Raw genomic sequence first — 27,068 nt, 5'->3', positions numbered from 1 at the left:
CGTACTTTTTATTTATTGTATCATATAGCGATAAATATGATATTTTCGACAAATTTAATAAAGGTTAATATAGATCTTCTCGCTTTCACCTGTATATATTATCCCAAATATTATCCAAGTAAAATTATATATGTAGAAATTAATATTAGGTAAAAAGGGCTTTAATAAGTTTATAATGACTCTTACTATTTAGGTTATGCATCCGGTCACGCTAATCTTATCCAATCCTAGATAGATGTCTTCAAATCATACCACAAGTGAAAAATGTGTTTGCAAGATTCATCTCGAGAAATCAAAGATTAAGAGATGCCTCTACATGTGGCTTTGTATCTGCCTAATTATGATTGTTATTATTTTTAGACATCAGCCTGATTATTACATTTCAAATATTAAATTTTCTGACAATTTATATAATATATAAATTTATATAATTATATAAATTTATATATTATATAAATATATAATTATAATAAATATATATAATTATATATAATTATAATTATATAAATTTATATATTATATAATATATAATTTATATAATATATATATATATATATATATATATATATATATATATATATATATTAACATTCGTGTCCATTGACAAGGAAATGTTACTATTTATTAGCTTATTAGATATTAAAAAATATTTTCACAAAATGGCTAATTAATAAAAATGAACATAGGAGACTGCAATTGTTGACCCATGCGTGACTCACTGTGGTCCAAACACGACCTATTAAGTAGGTTAGAGGACAGGTTGCAGAGCGTATCAAGAGGAAGTATATGGCTTTCTCAGAGCAAGGGGGCTCCCCCATGCCTACCTGGCTATGAAAACCATCCCGCGGATATTACAAGCACAGGATGTGCCTAGATACATATTAAACTGTACCGGTACGACGACAAATCAAGTTATATACTGTATATCGTTTTCTGTTAAATAATGTCATTTTATAATTAATAAGACAAATTAAGCTAAACGGGGTGAGAATAGCTTGAGATACCTCATCCCTTTGTGTGTATTTTACCTCAATAAACTTATTTCAATTTCAAATTAAGCTATTCAGAAACGTTTAGTTTCGAACTAAAGCTCCTGAAGTTCTAAACGCTGTACTATTTAATAATACTTAAGCCAAATTCAAGAACAATAAGTTACGGAAAGAAATTGGAAGGAAATAAAAAATTAACCAATCGTCTTCACGATGATAATTTGTGGTTCCCTAAACAAACCGCGTTTAATTACCAAACGCATCCAGTTCAGTCTGGTATATTACGTGTGAAGTAGTCAATAGCATGAAGAAGTTGTTAGTGAGGTTTGTTGTTAACGTGAGTAGTTGTCAGTGTGAAGTAGTAGTCAGTGAAATACTTGTTAGCGTGAAGCCGTTGTTAGCGTAAAGCCGTTGTCAGCGTGAAGCCCTTATTAGCGTGAATTGGCTGGTAATATGCAATAGTTGGCTTCGGGAATTAGTGTCCCTGCGGCCCAACCCAGGTCACCATGATCGGTAAACTTCGTTGATGCTGCGACATAGCTTCATGTGAGTTGGTAAACTCAGCAATGGCTACAACAGGCTAGTGCAGTTAAACAATAAAGGTTGGTAAACCTGGGTTGGTAAACTGCTGAATCTTCGGCGTGCAGATACTAACTTCGGTAAACTCCCGGATGGCTACGATGTGCAGGCGCCAAAGTCGAAAAACACGGGATGGGCAAGGCGGTATCCTCCCCTGGGTTGGTAAACCCCGGATGGGTACTGGGGCGGCACCGACCCTCGGTAAACCAAAGATAGCAAATAATTGCCCACGGCCTAAAAAACAAAAACTGGAGGTTCCAGTCACTCTCCCTACTAAGTGAGGCTGGTATCTGGCGCTATTGGAAATTGGTATCATTTGTTGTTACATGTAAAGTGGTACATGGGAGGGGGGATGTGAACCCCAACCTGCCTATGACCATTCCCTAACAAAGGCCAGTTAGCCTGCAAAGTTTGGTGAGGCTAGCACCTAGCGTCTGGCCTCCAACCTCGAACAGAAACATATAAATTCTCTTTTACATATATAATGGTGTACGAGGTTTGCAGGAAAGAATAAAACAAGTCAAAAGAGAAAGAAGAGATATCCAATGCTGGACATTTGGATTTTAACAAGAATCTATTGTCACAAAAAGACGGCTTATTGACAAGCATTTTATATCCTATTGAAATAAGATCTATGTTGTATGAGCTGTTCTAAGTAACTTTGATCCAAGCTAGTCCCTAAATTCTGTATGTAAAATGGTTTGTAAAGGTTTGTAAATTTCTGTAACTTCATTGTATAATTAGTTTAAATTAACTATCCATTAATTTGTCTTAATCAACACAGGTCTGGACATAGTCGTTCTTTCATCGCACACAATATTTCCCTAATTCCAATATCAAAACTTCTTTCAACTAAGTAATTTCTCTCGTGATTTTCCATAGACTATCCGCTGAATCATCAATCACGAAGTTTATATGAATGGCTGAAAATAATATAATTAAATCTACAAGCACATTGACGACTCAATTACCTGAAATGTCTACAGCAATGTTAGGCTTCCACCTACCTTACTGACGAGATGTTGGCAGTCCGAGCACACGACTTCACTATATTCACTATTTCCTAACTTCTTCCATTTTCATCCGAAAACTTTAAAACACTTGGGCGTTCCCACACACTTAGTACCTAGGAAGGCAATTGCAATTAATAACACTTAGATTATACAACAGATTAGATATACACAAATTAAACCTCAGACTGGCCTACAAGTTTTATATAATTCATGTTATATATGAATGACAACACTCTGGTCTCTGTCTTCTTAAGATATATCGTTACAGTTATACAATATGACAATCCATTCTCCTGTTTAGATAGTAGTTTTTGTAATTATATGCATTATAGTACAAAGATTGCCGTTCAGAAATTAGATAGTAGTAGCAGGAGTAAGCATGCATCAGTCTCAGGACAATATGGAGTTGTGCTCTGGTTGTCGGTCTGGAGTGGCCTCTCCAGTGCGCAAAGCCAGGGTAGGTTGATACGGAGGAGAAGCTGTCACCCAAGCAGCAGGTCTGTATGGTTTGTACGAGGTTTGCAGGAAAGAATAAAACAAGAGTCAAAAGAGAAAGAAGAGATATCCAATGCTGGACATTTGGATTTTATCAAGAATCTATTGTCACAAAAAGACGGCTTATTGACAAGCATTTTATATCCTATTGAAATAAGATCTATGTTGCATGAGCTGTTCTAAGTAACTTTGATCCAAGCTAGTCCCTAAATTCTGTATGTAAAATGGTTTGTAAAGGTTTGTAAATTTCTGTAACTTCATTGTATAATTAGTTTAAATTAACTATCCATAAATTTGTCTTAATCAACACAGGTCTGGACATAAGTCGTTCTTTCATCGCACACAATATTTCCCTAAGTCCAATATCAAAACTTCTTTCAACTAAGTAATTTCTCTCGTGATTTTCCATAGACTATCCGCTGAATCATCAATCACGAAGTTGATATGAATGGCTGAAAATAATATAATTAAATCTACAAGCACATTGACGACTCAATTACCTGAAATGTCTACAGCAATGTTAGGCTTCCACCTACCTTACTGACGAGATGTTGGCAGTCCGAGCACACGACTTCACTATATTCACTATTTCCTAACTTCTTCCATTTTCATCCGAAAACTTTAAAACACTTGGGCGTTCCCACACACTTAGTACCTAGGAAGGCAATTGCAATTAATAACACTTAGATTATACAACAGATTAGATATACACAAATTAAACCTCTCAGACTGGCCTACAAGTTTTATATAATTCATGTTATATATGAATGACAACACTCTGGTCTCTGTCTTCTTAAGACATATTGTTACAGTTATACAATATGACAACCCATTCTCCTGTTTAGATAGTAGTTTTTGTAATTATATGCATTATAGTACAAAGATTGCCGTTCAGAAATTAGATAGTAGTAATAGTAGTAGCAGTAAGCATGCATCAGTCTCAGGACACTATGGAGTTGCGCTCTGGTTGTCGGTCTGGAGTGGCCTCTCCAGTGCGCAAAGCCAGGGTAGGTTGATAAGGAGGAGAAGCTGTCCCCCAAGTAGCAGGTCCCCCCCTCTCCACGGCGCCGAAAGTCTCCAATGGAAAGGCAAGCGCCAATACGATTGGTTCCAGCGCCGTCGCAGGAACTGTGAGCTGCGGAGGTGACCTTGAAGTTGGTGAAAGAAGGCACAGGGACTCCAATAGATAGTAGACATTAGATAATAGAACTTTGTACTAGTCACTTCAGTCGGGAAAAAATGAAGATAAAAAAGACTTAAATATTCCTTGGCCTAGTATAGCACACATATGTACTATATTAGGCTTCAGATAGCGTGTCTTAGGTCTAGGAAGGTTAAGTTAGTTTAGTTTCTTTGCAACATAAGTAGAAAATAGGTTTCCAGTCTGTCCAACTCAATAGTGCCGATTTGTACCTTATAATTTCATTGTACATCGGCATAAATATATATACTATGGTATGACAGTGTCAGACCACGGAGGAAAATTGAAACAGGAATTTCCTTAAGTACTTTCGTATATTAATACAGCTTCAGAAGGAGTCCTTCTGAAGATGTATTAATATACGAAAGTACTTAAGGAAATTCCTGTTTCAATTTTCCTCCGTGGTCTGTCACTGTCACATTTTTAATCACGTGTTTATTTTTCGTGATTTACATACATACTATGGTATATCCTGGTATATATTCTGGTATAACCTGACCTGACCTATACAAATACAACATTAATTAAAACGATATAATTCATTTAATTTATCAACATCAATGCATTTCCTTCAAGTAAGTAGTTCTACACATATTAATATACTTATAAATGTCAAGTATCATTGGGCCAGTCCACAGTTGATCATCCACCAGACTTTCAAATTTTTACTGATATTATTGATAATAACTAATAATTTACTGATAATTATATATTTAAATTACCGAATGCAGACGATGAGTCACAATAACGTGACTGAAGACATGATGACCAAACCACATAACATTAGACAGAGAAAAGACGTTTCGGTCCGTGCTGGACCATTACCAAGCACAAACGGCTTTATAATGGTTCAAGACGGACCGAAACGTCGTCTTTCCTCCGTCTTCTGTTGTGTGGTTTGGTTGTCATAAATTACCAAATGTTATCTTTAAATCTAGCAGCATAAAGCAAAAAAGTGAGGCAAAATAGCAGTAATTGTGGACCAACATGCTAGCATGAATCCATGTGGCTGCCGTCCGTGGCGTCTAGATCAGTGCCTCCCTCATTACAGAAGGCACGAAAGGTCTTAAATCAGACCTCAGAGGATATTTTACATTAGCCTTCACAATATATCTTCACTCTATATAATTAATTGTAATGATAACTAGTAAAAACCTTGGATCACAACTTACAGAAACTTCCGCGTCCGTCTCGTCCGGCCGCCGCTGGGCCACTGACGCGCACAAGTTTCCCTCCAATTTTTTGCTCTCATCTCAGGGATTACAATTGTGTACCAACCACGTCTATTCTAGGCTTTTCCAACAAGTAATGGCACTGATAATTATAGGATCTAATTTAAAATGCATTATTAATCGTTATTCAAATCAACTGGTGACAATTAGTAGCAAATGAAAGACTTTGGTCCGAAAACAAGTTGACTCGCTGCGTCCTCCGACATTGGCGCGCTTTGGCCAACTGTTAAATAGGAAATATTTCATTATTCCATTGCCTCATACTGCCATATATGAGTATACTGCGAAGTCATACTTATGTTCAGACTTCGCAGAATGTTATAGATTCTATCTAATACCTTATTTACAATGTTAACATCTCCTGCTGTCCTTAAAAATAGATTGAACTGAGTCTCCAGATCCAGCCTATTCTGAGGCTAGGCTACTTACCGAGGGGGCCGAACATTGAGACTTCATCTTAAGATTAAGATGTTCAGACTTCGCAGAATGCTATACATTCTATCTAATACCTTATTAACAATGTTAACATCTCCTGCTGTCCTTAAAAATAGATTGAACTGAGCCTCCAGATCCATCCTATTCTGAGGCTAGGCTACTTACCGAGGCGGCCGAACATTTAAGACATTTTAATAAATTTTAGCGTATTGTATACTAAAAATACGTTTTTGTCATGTATAAGTTAATATTATTATATATTAGAGTTGTACACATAGTCGTAGGCTAGATTAGAGTAGATGTGGTACATTCTTGTTGGATAAAGGTAGTACAAGTGTGGTGTGTTGTAAGTGTGGTATAGGTGTGGTGTGGTACAGTTGTGGTGGTGTGTTCCAGCTGTGGTACAGGTGTGGCGTCTTACAACTGTGGTGCAGGTGTGGTGTCTTGCAACTGTGGTACAGGTGTGGCGTCTTGTAACTGTGGTACAGGTGTGGCGTCTTGCAACTGTGGAACAGGTGTGGCGTCTTGCAACTGTGGTACAGGTGTGGCGTCTTGCAACTGTGGTACAGGTGTGGCGTCTTGTAACTGTGGTACAGGTGTGGCGTCTTGCAACTGTGGAACAGGTGTGGCGTCTTGCAACTGTGGAACAGGTGTGGCGTCTTGCAACTGTGGAACAGGTGTGGCGTCTTGCAACTGTGGTACAGGTGTGGCGTCTTGCAACTGTGGAACAGGTGTGGCGTCTTGCAACTGTGGAACAGGTGTGGCGTCTTGCAACTGTGGAACCGGTGTGGCGTCTTGCAACTGTGGTACAGGTGTGGCGTCTTGCAACTGTCGTACATGTGTGGCATCGTGCAACTGTGTTACAGGTGTGGCATCTTGCAACTGTGATACAGATGAGGCGTTATGTGTGATGTAAGTGCTATACATGTTAAAATATATTTTTTAATCTTTCTGGTCTGTTCTTATTGAGAGGAACAAAGTAGTGTCTCATCCTACACTTGAAATCCTCAAGGTTCGATACTGACCCGCATTTGGGGATATCTGGTTATGTTTCGTCACTTGCCCTATATACTGGCCACACTTCCCTGCCTCTTTGGTATAACACAGAAATTTCTTAGTAGATTTTCTTCAAGAAACGCCACAATTAGGCAACAATGTCAATCCGGCATTTCAGTTCCGAGGATTAAGACAATTGTAGGTCACACCCCGGAAATCTTACCAACCCTTGGACAAGGTGTGTACCGGGTGTATATATACTCGAGGTGTAGGGCCTCTGACCATCAGTCTACACCACTACACTTGACGTTCCCCATACAGCTAGTAGTCACGCTTAACTCCGTCCACCATGAATGGCTTGATATCAAAGATAATATTAGTGGTGATGGCGGGTGTAGGCGCCGTGCACGCCCACGGGTACATGTCTTCACCCGCCGCCCGCAACTCCGCCTGGAGGTTTGGCTTCAGGACGCCCACCAACTACAACGACAATGAGCTTTTCTGTGGAGGTCGAGAGGTCAGTGTTGATGTGGTATTGCAGTTCGTCTCAATCAGCTACAATAACTCTAGGTGGCTAGTTTGGTGTTGAGTCTGTCAAACGCAGGAAGGATAATAAAGTCACCTCAAGAGATTGCAGACCAGTCAGTAAGTTTACTTTAGCCCTGAACATAATCAAAACCAGAAGTAAACTCAGTGTATGTATATCGAGAAGCAGAGTTATCTTGAGATGATTTCGGGGCTTTAGTGTCCCCGCGGCCCGGTCCTCGACCAGGCCTCCACCCCCAGGAAGCAGCCCGTGACAGCTGACTAACACCCAGGTACCTATTTTACTGCTAGGTAACAGGGGCATAGGGTGAAAGAAACTCTGCCCATTGTTTCTCGCCGGCGCCTGGGATCGAACCCAGGATCACAAGTCCAGCGTGCTGTCCGCTCGGCCGACCGGCTCCCCTCAAGAGTACACACTCTTGGTTTATATATCTCTTGTCAGTAACTGATATCTTCTGAAAATGGCCACTTCGTGCCAGGCCTTTTTCCCCTATAAATTGTCGGCCTCTCAGTATAACAAACATGTCAGTATGACGCATCTGCACTGACAGGTGCAGCACAGGAGGAACGGGGGCCAGTGCGGCGTGTGCGGGGACAACTGGCGGGCGCCGGAGCCGAGGCCTCACGAACGGGGAGGACAGTATGGCGGCGGCGTCATCACCGCCAGCTACACTGAGGGTCAGGTCGTCCCCGTCACCATACACATCTCTGCCAACCACCGGGTAAGTCCTCCTTCGCTTCGTGCTGCTCACGTCCAGCATTCGTCAACCATTTCCACAACCACTTTAGAAACATGTATATCTTTCAACAATCACGGCGGTTATGTTCACATTTATTAAACATTTTACGAATTCGAAACAAGGTTATTGTTGTTATAAACAACTTCGTGTTGTTTCGCAACTCATAAACTGTTTAATAAATGTAAACAAAGCCGTCATGATTATTGAAGGATGCACAGGTTTCGTAAGTGGTTGTGTTAATAGTTGAATCCTGGCCTAGGTTCGCATCCACAGGCAGGTGTTGTTAACATACCATGTTATAATCATTGTTGAATGAAACTGAGAGGCATCCAAGACGGCAAACTGCGTGTTGCAGGGATGGTACGAGTTCAGGCTGTGCAACAACAACAACCCCATGGCGCGGGACTCTCAACACTGCCTCAACAAGCAGTTGCTGTCCTTGGCTGATGGCTCCGGCACCCGCTACACCCTGAACGGTTCAGTCCACGGCGACCACCTCGTCTACGTCCAGCTGCCGCCTCGCCTCTCCTGCACCCACTGCGTACTCCAGTGGACTTGGGTCGCAGGTAAGAAGCACTTCGCCTCGCGATTTACTCCTTGGTCTTTGTCGTTATATTTATTTAGCTTCGTTCTTCCGAAATTTATACCTTGCATTATATATATATATTTAAAGGAAACTCTTGGGGTACCTGTCCGGACGGTTCTGGGAAAACTGGCTGCGGACCTCAAGAAACATTCGTTAACTGCGCCGACATCAGCATCCTTCCTAAACACTACAGCGTGAAGCCTCACTTGAGCGTCAAGCCCACCTGGAGCAGGTGGGGGTAATGGCCGACCTGGTATGCTTCTTGCCCTTGTCTCCAGCACCCTCTCTGTCTTCCACCTGTAGCAGTCGCAAACTAGCCCCACCTTCACGCCTTCAAGGCGTCCTACACATCTCCAAGACGTCCTCCACATCTCCAAGGCGTCCTTTACATCTCCAAGGCGTCCTCCACATCTCCAAAGACGCCTTCACGCCCTCAAGGTCGTCCTCCACATCTCCAAGACGTTGTGTGTGCTCTTCTTGTAACTTATTTTAGCCGGTCATGAATATTAGCACTTTAACTCCCAAGTTTGTTTTCTTATAATTGCTGAGCTTTGGAAAACTGCACTTACTGCCTTCGAGTGAGTATGATCATTACTGAGGGCTGCCCTCTGTGACTGTCACTCCTGATATATACCCCATGTTAATGTTATGTACTATACTGTTAATGTGATTAGTTCTATTATTTAAATTTGTATGGCATTATTTATCTATATATTTATGTTATACATATGTTGTGTTAAATAAATTATTTAAAATATATATTTCCTTTAATTTATCATGAGAACATCACTTGCAGTGAGGAGTGTGGCTGTGGGATTTGTTGTTAAGAAACTCAATGATTGTGTGTAACTTTGTTTACTGATAAAACAAATTTTCAACAATATATAAGATAGGCTACCTTATTAAATATCATCGAATTTTAGTAATATGTTAGAAATACACGTGTTATTTTAACGCCAAAAAATAAACTCGAGAGAATACTTCGCTTTCGCTTTGATGTCCAAAGGGATTGGAAAGGATGGGGGAGGTAGAGGGATGGGGAGATGAAATTCAGGAAGAGGAGAGAATATTTACGAATGCAAATATTTTAGTTTACATTATATTTACATTAAAGATTTGGTATTCGTGGATTCGATTCTCTTTCTCTAAACATATCCTTCACCATCATGTGCAATTTGCAAGAGCAAAATATAAATAAGAAAATCTGTGTTCGTCTTTTGTTTTTACGCTGTGAACCTTACTGTGTTCAAGTTTATCACTCGAGACGTGATTCATTCTATTTTTTATTTTTTTTGAGATATATACAAGAGTTGTTACATTCTTGCACATTCGAAACAGAACTGTAATACCAGCCTGTCTATTTACAACAGGCCGTCCTCATCAACAAAACGCATATGCTCGTTGATCCAGCTGCCAATCCTCGTGTTTATGGTTTAGTTTAGTTTATTTATTATGCACCCCATACTCTTCTTGTGGGCGGTAGTGGAAAGGGTTACAGAGGCACATAATGGGCTCAGGGACTTAACCCCACAATTCATTAAGCTAAGCAAGTTACAATCTTGATGAGCTAGTTACAAAATTAAATATAAGTCGTCACATCAACAATGGGTTGATGTGACGACTTATATTCAAGAGGCCAGGGATGTCAGGCTCGTTTAAGTCGCGGCCGTCCCTCAAGATGCATTCTTCAGTTTGAACGTATTGTGTATTAACAATAGGTTTATTCTGATTTATATATTAATATGATTAAATATTAAAGTTCTGTGTATAGTTATGCGTAGGTTAGGTGCTTAGGTTCTGTTGCCGATTATTTGTATTTGAAGCACGTGGGGTTTAATTCCCGTAGTCTCTCCTCGTAGCTCATACCCCTCAGTTCGGGTACTAGTCTAGTGGCAAGTTCTGATAGTGTGTATTCACCTAATTGTTCTTGCGGGGGTTGAGCTCTCAACTGTTAATCAACCGTAACTAACTACTATTTTTTCCACGCACACACCCAGGAAGCTGCTCCGTAACGGCTGTCTAACTTTCAGGTATCTATATACTGCTAGGTAACAGGGGCATTAGGGTGAATGAAACTTTGCCCATTTGTTTCTGCCTGGTCCGGGAATCGAACCCGGGCCACAGAATTACGAGTCCTGTGCACTGTCCGCTCACCTACTAGACCCCTAAACTTTTGATTTTTGGTGTGTGTGTGTGTGTGTAGAGTCCAGGACGCCCTTGAGGGCTGTGAGGTGACGCCTCTACACCGAAGACTGTACTCCCTGCCGTGACCAGTGCCAACACTGGACTCGCCGTCTGGAGAGCGCGTACCCCCACCGACCTCCTGGTTATCGACGTCACTCGCTGAGGATCTCATGAGCCACGTCAATGAGTGTGTGGGTCACTCGCTGTGTTCTCCAGGACTTGGAGGTTGATGTGGGCGTTGACGGGGTGGATTGGGACACAATAGGGCTTGCCATCGTTGACTATTTCCTACTGCTGCAGTAATAACATGTTCGGCAAAATATATATACCCTTAATGTTCCATTTTTGGTTTGCCAGGTAGTTGAGGCTTCTCATGTTCTTGTCTATCTTGAGGTAGAGCGCATTCTTTACACATTATTTTAAGCCAAGTCGTTATACTTTGTCTATGTTAATTGTTGTAACTCATGATGACTATGTTCTAACTCCATCTATCGTCCAGATGTTATTGTTCCCACTTGAGGGCTAAATCCCCTATGCTAACACTACCTTAAGTTAACGTGTCTTTGTTTTCTCATTATTCAAAGCCCAGGCATTTTCCCTTCCAACTTTTCTTAAACTAATGCATTTGTTTTATTGCCTGTTCGTTAGCCATCTCTTACATGAACTTAGTTTCGTACACTTAAAGTAGGAAGCCAGATGCTTAGGTCCAGCTTCACTCAACTTTTCAAGATGAAACATGTAGGGTATGAGATTGTCGTAGGTTAGAGAGAGAGAGAGTGGGGGGGAGGGGGGACATACAGACATATATGGACCCCGCCGGTTAACCCAGCGGGGTTATACATTATACTATATATATATAAGGATTCCACCTCTGGTGCAAGTGTAGGGACCCATAGCCTCGGAGAAGAAAATAATGAGTACTCAGAGAAGACCTTGTGGATCCTCACTGAACACTTTGATATTTTCTTCTCCTACCACCCCTATTCTTTTAGTGTGTGTGTATATATATCTAACTTTATTTTAAAATTTCATTCCACAAAAAGGGTTACAACATTGGTTACATGCAAGGTACAAGACTACTTGTCACAGGTTGTATAGCTCCTCCAGTTCCTCAGATGGCGGGCAGGAACCATGGATGCAGTGAGCATTTCCTCTCTGGATCGCCACACTAAGGCGCTGATATACAAAAATATTGTACTGTATATTGTATTGTATTCATTATAATTTTTCAGAACGTGTCGAAGCCTACAAGGTTCATTCCCAAGTGAGGAGTGACAAGGCATTGATTGATGAAGATTGACACGGCATATGTTGTTTTAGATTCAACTTCTCAGAACATAAAGTTACAAGAAGTTCCGTCTTATGTGAAATTTGACCACCATACCCTGGTGGCGTTCTCCGGACAAGCCGCCGCACCCAATAGTTTCTTGGATGTTCTGAACCACCATCACCGTCTCCACCAGGCGTGCCCAACAGCTTCCAGCTATCCATAATTAAAGACACGTAGCTGACTGCGACTCTATGCGCTTGGGTTTCCAGGAGCGAGGAAGTGTTGCATCAGCTTGAAGACGATGTTACGGGTGGGATATCGGCGTGGGAGGTCGCTTGCCCTCCATCATGAGGTCAATAACACATAAGTCCAGAGGAAATTACGCTGCGCTTATGACCAATCCTCTCAATGCCTCACAACTTTTGATACCTCACCCTACACCTCTTGTTATAGTCCTGTGTACATTTTGACCAGCCTCTACATCTCGTAGCTCTTGACGTCATACCCTACACCCCATGACCGCTTCTGTATCCATTCTACAAGCCCCTTACATAGCCTTCCCGGCTTGGTGCCTTCTTTTCATAATTATTTTCACTACAAGCCCCCTACACCTCTTCACAGCCTTACATCTGGTTATTCTCACTTCCAACTGCCTTCGCACTCACAGCTTCCCTACACCTTTTTCTCACCAGTAGTGACCTCTGGGAGACTCACCAGTAGTGGTGACGGGCCCACACCACCTCGTAACAGCAAGACCGCACCTGGCCTCTGAGAACGAACCGCAGGTGAATGACGGGATTTATTTCACTAAAGATAACCTTGAACCCAAAACAATCCAGAAGCTGGAAATACTTCCAGAGTTTCTCCCTCACAACAGGCATTACTGAAAAGATAATATATATGATTAAATTATATCTAAGTACATAAAGTATATATATAAAACTGCAGAAAGTAAGATAACGACTATAAATATATTTCATTTAAATTATTTTTAATTTTTTAATTATCAATTTCATTATATATATGTTCACAGCGTTACATATAATTAAATACTGTATTAGTCATTTAAATGTTTCTGGTCTTTATCATATCCCTGTCCTCCACCAGCCTATAACTTCCCTGTGACACTGTCCTCCACCAGCCTATAACTTCCCTGTGACACTGTCCTCCACCAGCCTATAACTTCCCTGTGACACTGTCCTCCACCAGCCTATAACTTCCCTGTGACACTGTCCTCCACCAGCCTATAACTTCCCTGTGACACTGTCCTCCACCAGCCTATAACTTCCCTGTGACACTGTCCTCCACCAGCCTATAACTTCCCCTGTGACACTGTCCTCCACCAGCCTATAACTTCCCTGTGACACTGTCCTCCACCAGCCTATAACTTCCCTGTGACACTGTCCTCCACCAACCTATAACTTCCCTGTGACACTGTCCTCCACCAACCTATAACTTCCCTGTGACACTGTCCTCCACCAGCCTATAACTTCCCTGTGACACTGTCCTCCACCAGCCTATAACTTCCCTGTGACACTGTCCTCCACCAGCCTATAACTTCCCTGTGACACTGTCCTCCACCAACCTATAACTTCCCTGTGACACTGTCCTCCACCAACCTATAACTTCCCTGTGACACTGTCCTCCACCAGCCTATAACTTCCCTGTGACACTGTCCTCCACCAACCTATAACTTCCCTGTGACACTGTCCTCCACCAACCTATAACTTCCCTGTGACACTGTCCTCCACCAACCTATAACTTCCCTGTGACACTGTCCTCCACCAACCTATAACTTCCCTGTGACACTGTCCTCCACCAACCTATAACTTCCCTGTGACACTGTCCTCCACCAGCCCTCTGACCTCCAAGAAAGAATCCAAGAGCACAATATATATGATGGCTCTAGAGTGCAGCTGGACCGTATGGCGAGAATTATCCTTTCAGAACTGTTTTGTAGAAAGTTTCATGATAATTAGAGACTCACACACAGATTCACTATTGTGGATCTCCATGCCGATCTGCTTGACATTCTTGAGCAAGTTTGGGGTGTTGGCGAAGACGTCGTGGAAGAAGTTGAGTTCAGCTCCCTCCACGTCGATCTTGAGGTAGTCTATGGTGGCGTTCTCCAGACTCAACATCTTCAGAATGGTCTCGTACCTGGCCATCTGTGGCGGGTGATTATGCAGCAGGATACAGCTTTAACAAAATACAGCATCACTATACTGCAGGGCACTAAGAAAAATATATACACTGTATCTCTGTGATCTGTCTTGGTTATGTTACAGGAGGAAGTATCGTCACTGTAAAGACATACCTTGGTGCTGTTGATGTGAGCATCGGTATCAGAAATGCCCAAGTCGTAGAACATGATGTTGTCGGAGCGCCGGTGAGTCGCCTTGTTAATGGTCGGGTCGAATGCGAACACCTGCAACAGTTTGTTAGTTTACATGTCGGTGTACGCCGCCGGTAATGTACAGTTGTAATGTACTTCATAGTGCCAACACTCGTGTACTTCTGACACATTTACTCGAGCCGTCTGTTCCACCTCAGCAACTGTGCTTGACTGTTCTACACACTGGAACTCACTATTTAAGTCTCAACTATTATTAGTTCGTTAGTACATTTCTTTATTGCTATTAACACATCTTTGTGCCGAAACTTGTTATATGGTGTGAGAAATAACGCAAGAGATCCACAACGGAGACTGGTTGAAGGAGGCGACAAGGAGAGACAACTTGAGAAACATATGAAGTTTGACAATAACATTCAGCACGAGACCTCTGCTGAACAAGTCGCTGGACAGTTTACTGAGAGTTTACCTTTGTCACGAACTCTGCTCCGGACTAAAGTATACTTGTTGATTGATCAGTAAGCTATTAATATCCCTCCCGCGGTTGACAGGCCTAAATTATACCCAACAACAAACCAGTTTCAACAACTCTGCTTTTGTTTCTGCATATTCTCTAACACTCTACTTGTGTTTCTCTGTTAGCTTCAGAAGCCTAGACTGGTCGATTATTATTGCAATTTATATAACAGAGATGACGAGAACACATTGTGCATTCTATTAACGTTGTCAGATTGACCAAGGAAGTAAATTTATAACACTTGTATAACCATTTCTCACGACTCAGACCACAACGTGCAATGGGAAACCGCCAGATATCTGTTGCATGAACTTTACAGCAGTTATAGTACACAACTGCAGGGACGGTTGACCGCCATAGGAGAAACAAGGCTGTAAGTCACACATAACAAGGCTGATATCGAGATTGCAAAATACCGAACAAGTTGGAGGGTATTAATCCAGACACCTTATTTAAAAAGTCATATGTAACACCTACAAGGAGTAATGGCTTCAAGCTCAACAAGCCACAATATAGGGCCGAAAACAGCCAGCCCTCACCTTACAGTTGAAGCGCTTATCCAAGTCGTCATCGAAAGAGAAGTCTCGCTCGATGCCGAAGGAGAGCGCGATGCAGTTGCCCGGGACAATGTTGTATTCCTTGCTCATACACATCCACTTCTCCCCAACCATGTATGGAGGATGAGTGCCCAGCTGCCCGCCCAACATCACCTGTGGAGGTAAGCGGGCCCCTCTGGTATTACATGCTCTCCTTCCCTTATCACTTAGGTAATACTATCGATTGTTTAATAGCAAAGAAGAAAGGGTGACTAATTATATTATTCACAATTAAGGACCTGCCCGAAACGCTGCGCGTACTAGTGGCTTTACAAGAATGTAATTACTATGCTATGTATCCTCACAATCCCAATGTACCTTCTTGTATATAAATAAATAAATAAATAAATAAATAAATAAATAAATAAATAAATTAACATAATTTTTTATAAACTGTGGCACTATGTATTAGATGCCATATAAATCAAGTGCAGACAATCCTAGTAATGACAGTTTTCAATTAATTAAATAACGTTATTAAAAATACAATTATAGTGTTCTGACCTTTCTAATAAGCTGTGTTACGAGGCTTTAATTTTATATTATAACGTAAATTTTAGCGTAATTATTAAAGAAACAGATAACTGTCAAAGGACATCAGTCTCATCAATACAAGACTATGCTAATTATGTAATCCTTTTCTAGTGTTTGTTGAAAATGGCGTTTTGACTCTGAACCTGAGGCTCTACCCAAACCTAACACAGGTGGTTCTAAACCAAGGCTTCTACCAAAGCCTAACAGGAGTTTATAAACCGGGGCTTCTACACAAGCTTAACAGGTGGTTATAAGCTGGGGTTTCTACACAAGCCTAACAGGTGGTTATAAACTGGGGCTTCTACACAAGCCTAACAGGTGGTTATAAACCGGGGCTTCTACCCAAGCCTAACAGGTGGTTATAAACCGGGGCTTCTACCCAAGCCTAACAGGTGGTTATAAACCGGGGCTTCTACCCAAGCCTAGCACAGGTGGATAGAAACCCTGAGTACTACACCCAGCCTAGTGATGATGGCTTAGTAGCTCCTGGACCTTCCAGCCACCAGCACTTCTATAGAGACTTTTAGCAAGATAGGATATATTGTCAATGTCAAAAGAGCCTTGCATGATCCAAAACTAGTTTATAAAATTAAGTTTCTTAAACTTAGATTTTAAACAATATGGAGCACTTACCAGCTTGTCGCAATGGAGTTTGCGGTGATCGATGTAGTTGTAAAAGTCGTCCGCGTTTTTCATCTTCTTAACGGGGCATGTCACCTTTTCTGGGAATAAAAGATAAAATAAAGATTAAACTCCTTATATAAAGATAGATTATATTAGGTTCTGTGAGACGAGGTTAAGTTAGATCATGTTAGGCTACAGTTAGGCAAATCAATGAAAAGGAATTTAATATGATTTTTTTTTTTTAAATATGATCCGACAGGCGTAGATAAAGGTAAACCAAGCTCGCGAAATTAGGGGGTAAAGCGTCAGCTCTGGTCAGACTTACTGAGGGGTAATAATACGTCAGCTAGAGTCAGACTCATAATTTCATAGCGAATAATGCGTGTTCACCAGGTTTATTTTATTTTATTTATTATGTGTTCACCACCCGTATAAAATGTTACAATTTGCCCAGAAGTCTTACCCCAGTCTTGGTCTTGGCGAGCCACTTCCTTCCATCCGTCATCGGAGGCACTTTCTATTGCTGTCTCAGAATTTTCATCCAAGTTAACTGGTTTACTCGTTTCTAGCCACATATTAGAGTAAAAGATCCTGAAATAAACGTCATATTTTTTAAAATATATATTATATATCTGACCACACCACACTACATAAGGGACAGTATATTTTAAATAAAATCGCCAATAACTTTCTCAGAAAGTTGAGTTCTAGCCTAATCAACTTGATCAGAGACTAAAGAACTTCTTATTCCCTTTTTAAAAGTATACATTTGCAAAAGGGACAAACACATTTCCTTTGAATTATACTCTCTTCTCTGAAGCTGTGGGTCGTCAGCTGGCTTTAGTATGATGTAGAGCATGAAGCTCAACCTCTGTGATGAGCTCAGCAAGTGTGCTTTAGTCCCAAAGCAGACATTCATGTGGACACATGCTATATATATATATATATATACATATATATATATATATATATATATATATATATATATATATATATATATATATATATATATATATATATATATATAGATATATATATATATATATATAGATATATATATATATATATATATATATAGATATATATATATATATATATATATATATATATATATATATATATATATATATATATATATATATATATATATATAAAGCATAAAGAGAGGTGTGGAGTTATCCTGTCGAGGGGACCGGATAATCTTGCGCTGCAATCTCATTGGACTTTGAAATTAAAATGATATTTCTCTTTGTCCTGGACCCTTATACACATCATTCAACATCTTGAAATTTTACCATTTTACAGGTACTGGTATTTGCACAAACATGAGCAGCAATTAGACAAATTCTTACCCGACGATCACCAGGAGACCAACAATCACTGCAATGATGGTCTTCTGCGGTGAGACGCAAGTATGTATCTTCATGGTCCTGAGAGTCGCTCTAGACCCTTCCTGATAGACTCGGTGTGCCGTGGGTCTACTTTCAGTGGAACAAAATAGATAAAACAAATATATATAATTGGGTACACTATTTACATACCACTGAAATATCAAGCTGGCAGGTCATGTTGCCACATTTGCACTTAATGAAGGCATGTAAAAATAAAATAAATATTGTCCAATGCTCTATTATTAATTATTTGGGATACAATTAATATTATAATACTCTAATTAACATATAGAAATAGCATGAATTATGCTACATTTAAATAACCCATGCTTACGAGAGCTTAACCAGAGCTCAACCTTAACTGACGAACTTTAATAAGAGAAGGATGTACTCCTTGAGCAGAGGCTGACCAGCTACAGTAAGAGGATGTATTTCTCGAGCAGAGGCTGACCAGCTACAGTAAGAGGGGGACTTACTCCTCGAGCAGAGGGTGACCAACGCAGATATGACACGGTCGAAGACAATATCAACAGGCGAGTTCCAACTCTCACACCAGTTGCTCCAAGCCTCTCTACGGATCAGACAGCCAATCTCACCCTCATCCAAGCTCTCCACCCCGGCTTCGTTCAAGCTCTGTTCGCGGCTCCAGGCCTCTCTCCAGCTCTCTGCTCGCGTCTTCAGGCTTCTCTCAAGCTCTTTTCTCGAGAACTCTCTCAAGCTCTCTGCTCGCGGTTCCAGAACTCTCTCAAGCTCTCTACTCGCGGCTCTAGAACTCTCTTAAGCTCTCTGCTTGCAGCTCCAGGCCTCTCTCAAGCTCTCTGTTCGCGGCTCCGGGCCTCTTTCAAACGCTCTGTTAGCAGCTCCATGCCTCTCTCTCAAGCTCTCTGCTTCCGGCCACCTGCATCACTTTGTCCTGCCTGACCCCGCCAACAGCAAGTAGGAAGCATCCTCGTCTCAACCTATCAAGACACCGTAGCACCATTTCCAACATTCAACTACTGTAACCAAACTGTTTACAATAAACATAAAAAACACCGTACTCTTTGAATATTGTCACCCAAGAACTTATGGATATGATCTTGTACCGCATATTTACTATGCTACTCTTAACAAGTGCGGCCTTATGAAATCCTCGCTCAGTAAAATATGACATTCGTATGACAAATGGTTCTCCACCCCTAGTGTAGAGGGACCGCGATAAGCACAACAGGCTTCCTCTCTAATAAGGGAAATTATATCACATACGTCAGACCAATCCTGGAATACAATGTACGGAGAGGTTGAAGGTTCGGAGATATACCATTAGATTAATCTCAGAACTAAGAGGAAAGATTAAAGAAATAAAAATCTTTTCTAGTAATTTTGGGGATCATTTGAGTACTCAGTTTCAATTTGTCTCCTTGCTCGAGTACCATCTGTGCTTAATAGTCTACCCTAACAATTCCTCTTAATAATTCTGAATGTGGTAATCACGCCTTCGATAATTCCATTGACATAAGGTCTAATTCCTGTAGCCTTTCTTTATAAGTTATACCTCTTAGTTCTGGAACTATTTTGGTGGTATATCTCTGAGCTCTGTATGTAAAGTTCAGATTGGGGGACAAATGGTGAGTACATACTGAAGATAGTGCCAACCTCACTACGGCAGTAGCACACCCAAGAGCAGTATTACACATTCTACAATAGTACCAAACTCACTACATCAGTACTACATACTCCTCTATATAGTGCCAAAATAATGACGACTCTACCACGAGCTCTACGATATTGCATAACTCACTACCATAATATAAGAAAAGGAGTCGCGGTCGCACCACGCCCACCAGGAAACTGCCACTTATATCTATGTGGACCGAACTAAGCGTACTGGCAGTCAGTCGATGGAGGACGCGAGCGTGGCAAGCAGATATGCACACCTTTTCCTTGTCAATACAATTTGTTTTTCACTTCCTTAAACCACCTCTTCCTTGTAAATATAATAAGTTTTTTACTTCCTTGATCCACGTTCAAACATTCCTCGAGCGGGGCTTCGTTGACGTCATTGACCAGCAGTTGTATGGTGCCCAAATCTCAAGCAGCACATAAAGAAACTGGAAAAGGTGCAAAAGCTACAAAATGGCATCCGGCGCTGAAAAACAAGTTAAGAGGAGAAACTAGAGGCGTTAAACATGCCATAACTAGAAGATAGAATAAAAAAAAGAGGCAATATGATCACTACTTACAAAATACTAACAGGAAATGACCGAATTGACAAAGAGGCATTTCTGAAACCAGCAACTACAACTGCAAACCACCTAAAACCAGCAACTACTGAGGTGGAGGCTGAAATTGTCAGTAGTTTCAAAGCGTTATACTACAAAAAGTACTGGGAAGACAGGACACCACGAACGTAGCTCTCATCCTAAAACTGCACTTAAGTACATAGAATGCAAATATGTCATCAAAACATATATGGTACATGAATACATGAATATTTAAACAAATGTTAAAATCTAGAGACTCTGGGTAAAAAAAAATTATATCCAACTATGTGAAGGGGAAGCATAGAGGCTGACTTCCCATCAAGGGTGCAAGAGGGGGGGGGGAAGGGAGGGAATTTTCAGGGAAAAGCACTAAGCCATTATGACTAGCACTGGGAAGGGGTCAGGATAAAGATTAGGGATGGGACGGGGGGGGGGGGGAGGAAGGATGGTGCCCAACCACTCGGACGTTCGGGGATTGAACGCCGACCTGCATGAAGCGAGACCGTCGCTCTACCATCCAGCCCAGGTGGTTTGGTGGTGGTGGTGGTGGTGGTGGTGGGGGAACCACAACTCTATGACATTCCATACAATCACCAGTAATACTGCGAAATTTAATGAGCCTAACCAAAAGAGTCTGCCCTTCAACTATAGACAGACATTCTATGCAACATGTTTTTATCTTTAACAAATATGACTAGTTTATTGTGAACCTAATATTCATTCTGTAATTAGCAGCTTATTGTGAATTCTATGCTTATCCAATGAGCAGTAGTATATTGTGCACTCCAAGCACTCATCCAGTGAAAAGCTGTACAAGACAATTACTTTTGGTCATCAAATCACTCGAGCCCAAATCCAAGTTATACACTGACCATGAGAGGGGGGCTTTCTGTGATGAACAATACTGTACTGTAGTTACAATACAATATTACCAATGTTTCTGAATTTCACTCCTTAATAAAATGGAAAATTAAAAGATTTTTCCATGTAATTCTTAGTTTATTGATATACTGTAGTAACAGAACCTTCAGAACATTCCAGACAACACACAAGAAATCATGTTTTCATCTATTCCAATATGTAGGGTATTTTCTATTTTAAACAATGCCTACATACAGTGTATTATAAATGTAAGGAAGTGCATAATACAACTGCACAAATAATAACTTAAATTGCACCCAATAATAGTTTCAACAATTCTGATGAAATTCTTAAGAGTACTGTACTTTTAAATATTGCTAGGATTAATTTTCTTCGGTAGTTTAGTAGATTGATATTCTCATAGTTTTGGAAACCAAACCCTCTTTATACAGTTGAAATGCAAGTTCAACATAGGTTTAAGAAAAACACTACTTTTATAAAGACTGTATATACAACTTTCCTTGTGAAAGGTTCCAAAAATACTTTAAAAACTACATTCAAAACCATTGGTAAATTGAAATCTTTGAAATATTTTCTATCAGTTATGAAGCTTTCTAAGCTTACACTTTAGACTGAATTGTGTGTTACTATATTATGCTGTATAGTCTCAAAATTAACAAAAATAGTACAATAATGTGAGGAAACAAAATTGATATAAAATATGAAGCACCTTAAATGATATTGGTTGCACTCCAATAGTAGTAATGACTAACTTAAATTCAACCAAGTGAGATCTCTACCTTTATAAAGACTTGTGTAATACCGTAACTGAAGGTATTTAGGTGTACCAAAAACGTTTAGTCAGTGCATGTCTTTTCTCTAACAATGCTTTTTATTTTAATTTGTTAAACTTTTTCTATGACAAATTAGTACTAAACTTGAAATAGTTGAAAAAATGACAAAATACATGAAATTAAGAAAAACATATAATTATAAAAAAGCACAATACAGTAAGTACTAAAGTTGCAGTACTGTCATATATCTGCATCATTATACAAACTGCTGGGGAATGATATGAAAGTGGAATGTTGAACTGTACCATAAGATCACCAATACCAAATTAATCATTTGTATGTAACAATGGCATGGCTATGTAATTTTATTAAAATAATGTATCTAATTATGTACAGCTTAAGCATAATACAACATATTGGCTAATAGTGTCTAGATCAAACAACTTGCTAAGAAGCATTCTAAATTACATTCTCAAACCATAATAGAAAACTGACAATCAAATTTATCACAAGCTGCAAATACAAAGGGCACCAATATGCTGATTATCTATTAGAATTATTCAAATATAACAAATTTTGTATTATTTTATAAACTCGAAGGAACAATTCTTTAAGGATTAAAATATTATATTAAAAAATAAATAACATTTTAATGACTTAAGAAGATATCTATTAAACAAATTTCTCGGTCACTTTAAGATATTTTCATGGCACCAAAGAGTTGGCATTCTGACAAGCAAATTGGGTTAACCAAGTCTAGAGCCTTCACATGGTAAACATGACCAGGGTTATGCATACAGTACTATAGTAAGTAACATTCCGTTACTTGCCTTGCTCTAGATTGATACTTGGGATTGATGGGCTATGAATGTGAAGCATTACCACCTTCACCTTGATGAACTACTGCTACCACAATTCATCATTTCAACATCACCTAAGTACCCTGATGAATGATAAAATTTAACAAATTTATAAATAAGCCCCACAGTTGTGCTTATCCATCAGTTGCTGTCTATACCACCAATCATAAACCTAGACCTACAAAATCACATTTATGAAAGCAAGTTTACTGCAAAATATGACATTAGTAATACATTGATCTTTGGCTACAATTACAATGTTAAAAATTGTTCTTTGGCTAAGATAATTGGTGGTTATATAAATCGCTGCATTGTCTGAATAATGACATGTGTTCAGTATCCATATTTTGTTCAAATATTGAAAGGCATCCAACATTACATTTTTTCTATTGAAATGAAGTACTGGTATATAATAACTGTGAAGTGATTCTTAGTTGTATGCAACAATCGATTTTCATTTCACTTAAATTGGAAGACTGAAGCACTTCATGACAAAACTATTAATCTGCTAATGTTGCTAACAGCCATGTTCATATTTTTGTTTACTTTTTATGCTATATACCATGTCTAACTCTTACTGTACTTAAAAATAATTTAACATTTTCAACACAGAATACAGTGGAACCTCTATATTTGTCATTAATTCATTCCTGATGAATATTGAAACCCGACGAATATTGAAATAAATTTTTCACGTTCAAACTTGGTAACAAGTCCTTTTTCAACTCTATTGCAATTCTCACAGCTTTTTTTTTTCAATACACTGTTGGAGTTATAGTCACTTATTTTTACAAAGATAACTGCAAAAAATTGCAAAAAGAACACAAATTTCCAAGAGAAATTAGAAGGAGATGCGAGCTTCATGAGTGCACAAGGCTGACTGGGTGAGCTAACCGACCACGTGATGATCCTGTACTGGGCAGTGGGCGACTAATATGGAAAATTTGATGAATATCGAATCTGATGAATATAAGGCTGATAAATATAGAGGTTCCACTGTATCATAAAAGAATGTGTTGTACATACAAATAACACTGTCTTCTTGTTTGTGCAACATATTACCCATTAAAAACAACACTACTGTTTGTGTAGAATCTACCTCTAGTAAATAGCTAAATTACTACAATATAAATTAAAATACAGTACTGTAAATACTGTATATGAAATATTTACTTCATATGAATTAAATTAGAAAAAATAACTAACATTTTGTTTTCTGTACAACGAGAAGTTATATTGTCATTTCAGGACCGAATACCAAATTAAAAAAAAAATGTCTAGTGTAAAACAGCTTATATGTACAGGATGTCGACATAAAAAAATTCAAACTTTAAAAATGCAAAACAATTTATGGTATTTACTATCATACATGTACTTTATTATTACTCTGCACTAAGTAATTTGTTTTATGTTACTTTCCATGAAAATTACAATGATGAGTTATTATACAATAGTTATACAACTGGAGCAGCAGCTTATTTACTGAGCAGCAGCTCCCCACTTCACGAGAGCATCAAGTCTTCATGGATACCGATACACCACTGCAGACAACGCAATATGCTAGATAATGAGTTTTGTACTTTTAATACAACCAGACAAGTGTTGCGAGCCATCTTTCTTTTTGTCTGAACACTGATTCAGGGTGTATTTATGTTACTATTATAAACAAAATGCCAAAAGCTAATGACTAGAATTTAAATACATTTGGAACAATCACTTATAAAACTTGTCTTTGCAGTTGCCACCACCAAAAACAGACCATAAGCCAAGGTTAGACTTACATGGCTCCAGTGAGTGCATAAATGCCAAGGATAAAACAGCAAACCTTGTTTGAATAGAAGAAAACTTAAAACAAGATCACTTTTATTCCTACAAGACAAACAGTGCCAGTTTTAAGTGTCTCGGAGTAGGGACAAATTATCACGATCATTTATTTACTGTACAGTATGCTCCTAATATTTCACTGATGCTGACAGTTAAATAATTTCAAAATGCTGAAACTAAATAAAAAATTGTATGTACTAGAGTGTATATATGTAAGGCTCAGTAAGTTCATTAAAATAATATACTGTATTAGCCAAAAATAATGTAAACAATTCTTAAAATAATTCAAGTTATCCGATTCACACATTAATAAAAGTACCTGGCACATCATTAATAAGGTTTATAATAAAAACAGCTTCACAAAAATGCGCATATTTTAAAATGTATATATCTTGTATTCAAATAAATTCAAACTAGACCCATTACAACTTTTGAGCCTTGCATAATAAAATGGATTCATAGTTGAAAATTTACAAAACCTTTCTAAAGTATATGTGAACAAAATAAAATTAATATGTAATGTCAAACACACTGAGAAAATAAAAACATTTGAGATGGAATCATTTGATTGCAAAAGTGTACATAGCAATCTATAGATGAAACCAAGCTTCAACTGTTTTCAATGTAATAACCATGCCATATAAAGCTGTCCACAATATTGTCAAAATCTCAGTCTTGGTATTATTGCTCATGCAAGTGTTGCAAATGTTACATTAGTAATTTGATTAAAGACATACATACTCTACTACCTATTTCTAATTGCAACATGATGCACTAATTAATTAATCAATATGTGCCATGTGCAGTCTGTCCACTGTACATTTCAAGTTTACTTATTCCCCCTAAACTCTCATTCATGTAAACACCTTCCTTACTCTGTCATCTGGGGAAACTTCCGAGCAACTGTTTTTCCTGCTAGCTAATAATGCACTAAAAGACGACTTCATTCCAATTTGTGTTAATCATTCTTTTACTATATTTAGCATTGATAATTTCTTGATCTGTATTTTGAACTTTTGAATTTAAATATAACAAAATTCCAATATTTGGCATGTTTCAATAGGTACTGCTACATGTCCATATACAATGTTCCTGCATCTAATTTGTTACATAATGACAATAAATACAGCCATAATGGAATAAAATATTTATGTTTTTTGTAACTTTCTTTAATCATCAATAATTTCCTCACAATTTCATACTCAACAACTATATCAAGTATCCATTTCCCTTGCATTCACTAAAATTCCTCCAAGTAACAGTTTAATTTCCTAAAATTTAAAAATTTTCCAATCTGATTTCCATATAATTTTACAGCAATGCTCTTGTAATGATTGACATACTTCTACTAACTAGTCTCTCCAGAGTACAGCAATCATCACGTACAGGAGCACTCTAAGGATATACAATACTCATCTGTTCTTTTCCCCAGTGTTTCTCTTCATACATCTATAACAGCTTTCCTTTCTGTCTCATTCTGTTTGAACTTCTCACTCATCACACTCAAGCCTTGACTTACAATTACACAGCTAATCATAATATAGAAGATTATCTCAAGTACTATTCATTTTCAAACTTTACATACCTGTACATTTATTTAAATTATATGAGACAGATAGATATACAGTATATATATATATATATATATCTTTAGTTTTGTTTCAAGTAACTTTAAGATACATGTATGCTTACTATATTTTTGAAAGATTTCTTCTGCTATTGCCCATTACATAAATCTGCTTTAGTTACTGGCTACAGTATACACCTTAAAATCTGTATTGTACCTGTGACAACTGTAATCTTCAACATCATTCATTATAATTATCACATGCTATAATCCATACAATGCATTTACACTTGAAAAAATAAGTCTTTCATATATAATATACAGAAAATATGATAACAGAAATATTCAGCATATAATGAAAAAACAACAAAAAACCCAAAAACAACAGCTGTAATACTCAAATAATTTTATAACATTTCTCTAATATTTCTCCTTTTACTTGGTCTATTTCAGAATCCTCACCATATTTGCCATGGTGAATCCTCACCACCCTCTGCATGGACTTTATTGGCTATGGATGATAAAAATGGAACTCTTAATTTCAAGTGCAAAATCTCTCCCAAATACTTTAAACTACTGTAAATCCAAATCTTTCTCCACAGTCAAGTTGAAAATTAAAACTTCTCACACAGGAAACA

The 27,068-nt window shown here is 38.7% G+C and overlaps 3 protein-coding genes and 1 long non-coding RNA gene across 6 annotated transcripts in view; 1 reads left to right on the top strand and 3 right to left on the bottom strand.

The window, feature by feature from the left end:
• Positions 1-5,481, bottom strand: part of LOC138355329 (uncharacterized) — a 419,561-nt gene extending 414,080 nt beyond the window's left edge. For 2 of the 3 annotated variants that reach the window (XR_011223921.1, XR_011223923.1), the window contains exons 1-3: positions 5,450-5,481; positions 3,613-4,211; positions 2,576-3,080 (exon numbers count right to left, since the gene is read on the bottom strand). This is a non-coding gene — a long non-coding RNA (uncharacterized lncRNA). The remainder of the gene's footprint in view (positions 1-2,575; positions 3,081-3,612; positions 4,212-5,449) is intronic. The other variant, XR_011223922.1, reaches the window with a different exon arrangement.
• Positions 5,482-6,361: 880 nt separating this feature from the next.
• On the bottom strand, positions 6,362-6,871 carry LOC138355426 (magnetosome-associated protein MamJ-like). The gene has a single exon (XM_069310318.1). It carries the CDS (start codon positions 6,869-6,871, stop codon positions 6,362-6,364), a length of 510 nt encoding a protein of 169 aa, XP_069166419.1.
• A 60-nt stretch (positions 6,872-6,931) lies between these two features.
• Positions 6,932-9,485, top strand: LOC123767806 (uncharacterized). The gene is made up of 4 exons (XM_045757855.2): positions 6,932-7,457; positions 8,038-8,208; positions 8,582-8,792; positions 8,900-9,485. Exons 1-4 carry the CDS (start codon positions 7,290-7,292, stop codon positions 9,052-9,054), a joined length of 705 nt encoding a protein of 234 aa, XP_045613811.2. The 5' UTR covers positions 6,932-7,289; the 3' UTR covers positions 9,055-9,485.
• A 2,704-nt stretch (positions 9,486-12,189) lies between these two features.
• Positions 12,190-18,365, bottom strand: LOC123767490 (uncharacterized). The gene is made up of 7 exons (XM_045757174.2): positions 18,243-18,365; positions 17,354-17,481; positions 16,900-16,988; positions 15,676-15,846; positions 14,584-14,694; positions 14,254-14,434; positions 12,190-13,149 (listed from the first exon to the last, which is right to left on the bottom strand). Exons 1-7 carry the CDS (start codon positions 18,314-18,316, stop codon positions 12,977-12,979), a joined length of 927 nt encoding a protein of 308 aa, XP_045613130.2. The 5' UTR covers positions 18,317-18,365; the 3' UTR covers positions 12,190-12,976.
• Positions 18,366-27,068: the final 8,703 nt, after the last annotated feature.

This window comes from Procambarus clarkii, chromosome 67 (assembly GCF_040958095.1).
Source record: "Procambarus clarkii isolate CNS0578487 chromosome 67, FALCON_Pclarkii_2.0, whole genome shotgun sequence".
In the NCBI taxonomy this organism is placed as follows: domain Eukaryota; kingdom Metazoa; phylum Arthropoda; class Malacostraca; order Decapoda; family Cambaridae; genus Procambarus; species Procambarus clarkii.
The sequence above is the reverse complement of the archived record's forward strand: the minus strand, read 5'-3'. Positions and strand labels throughout refer to the sequence as shown.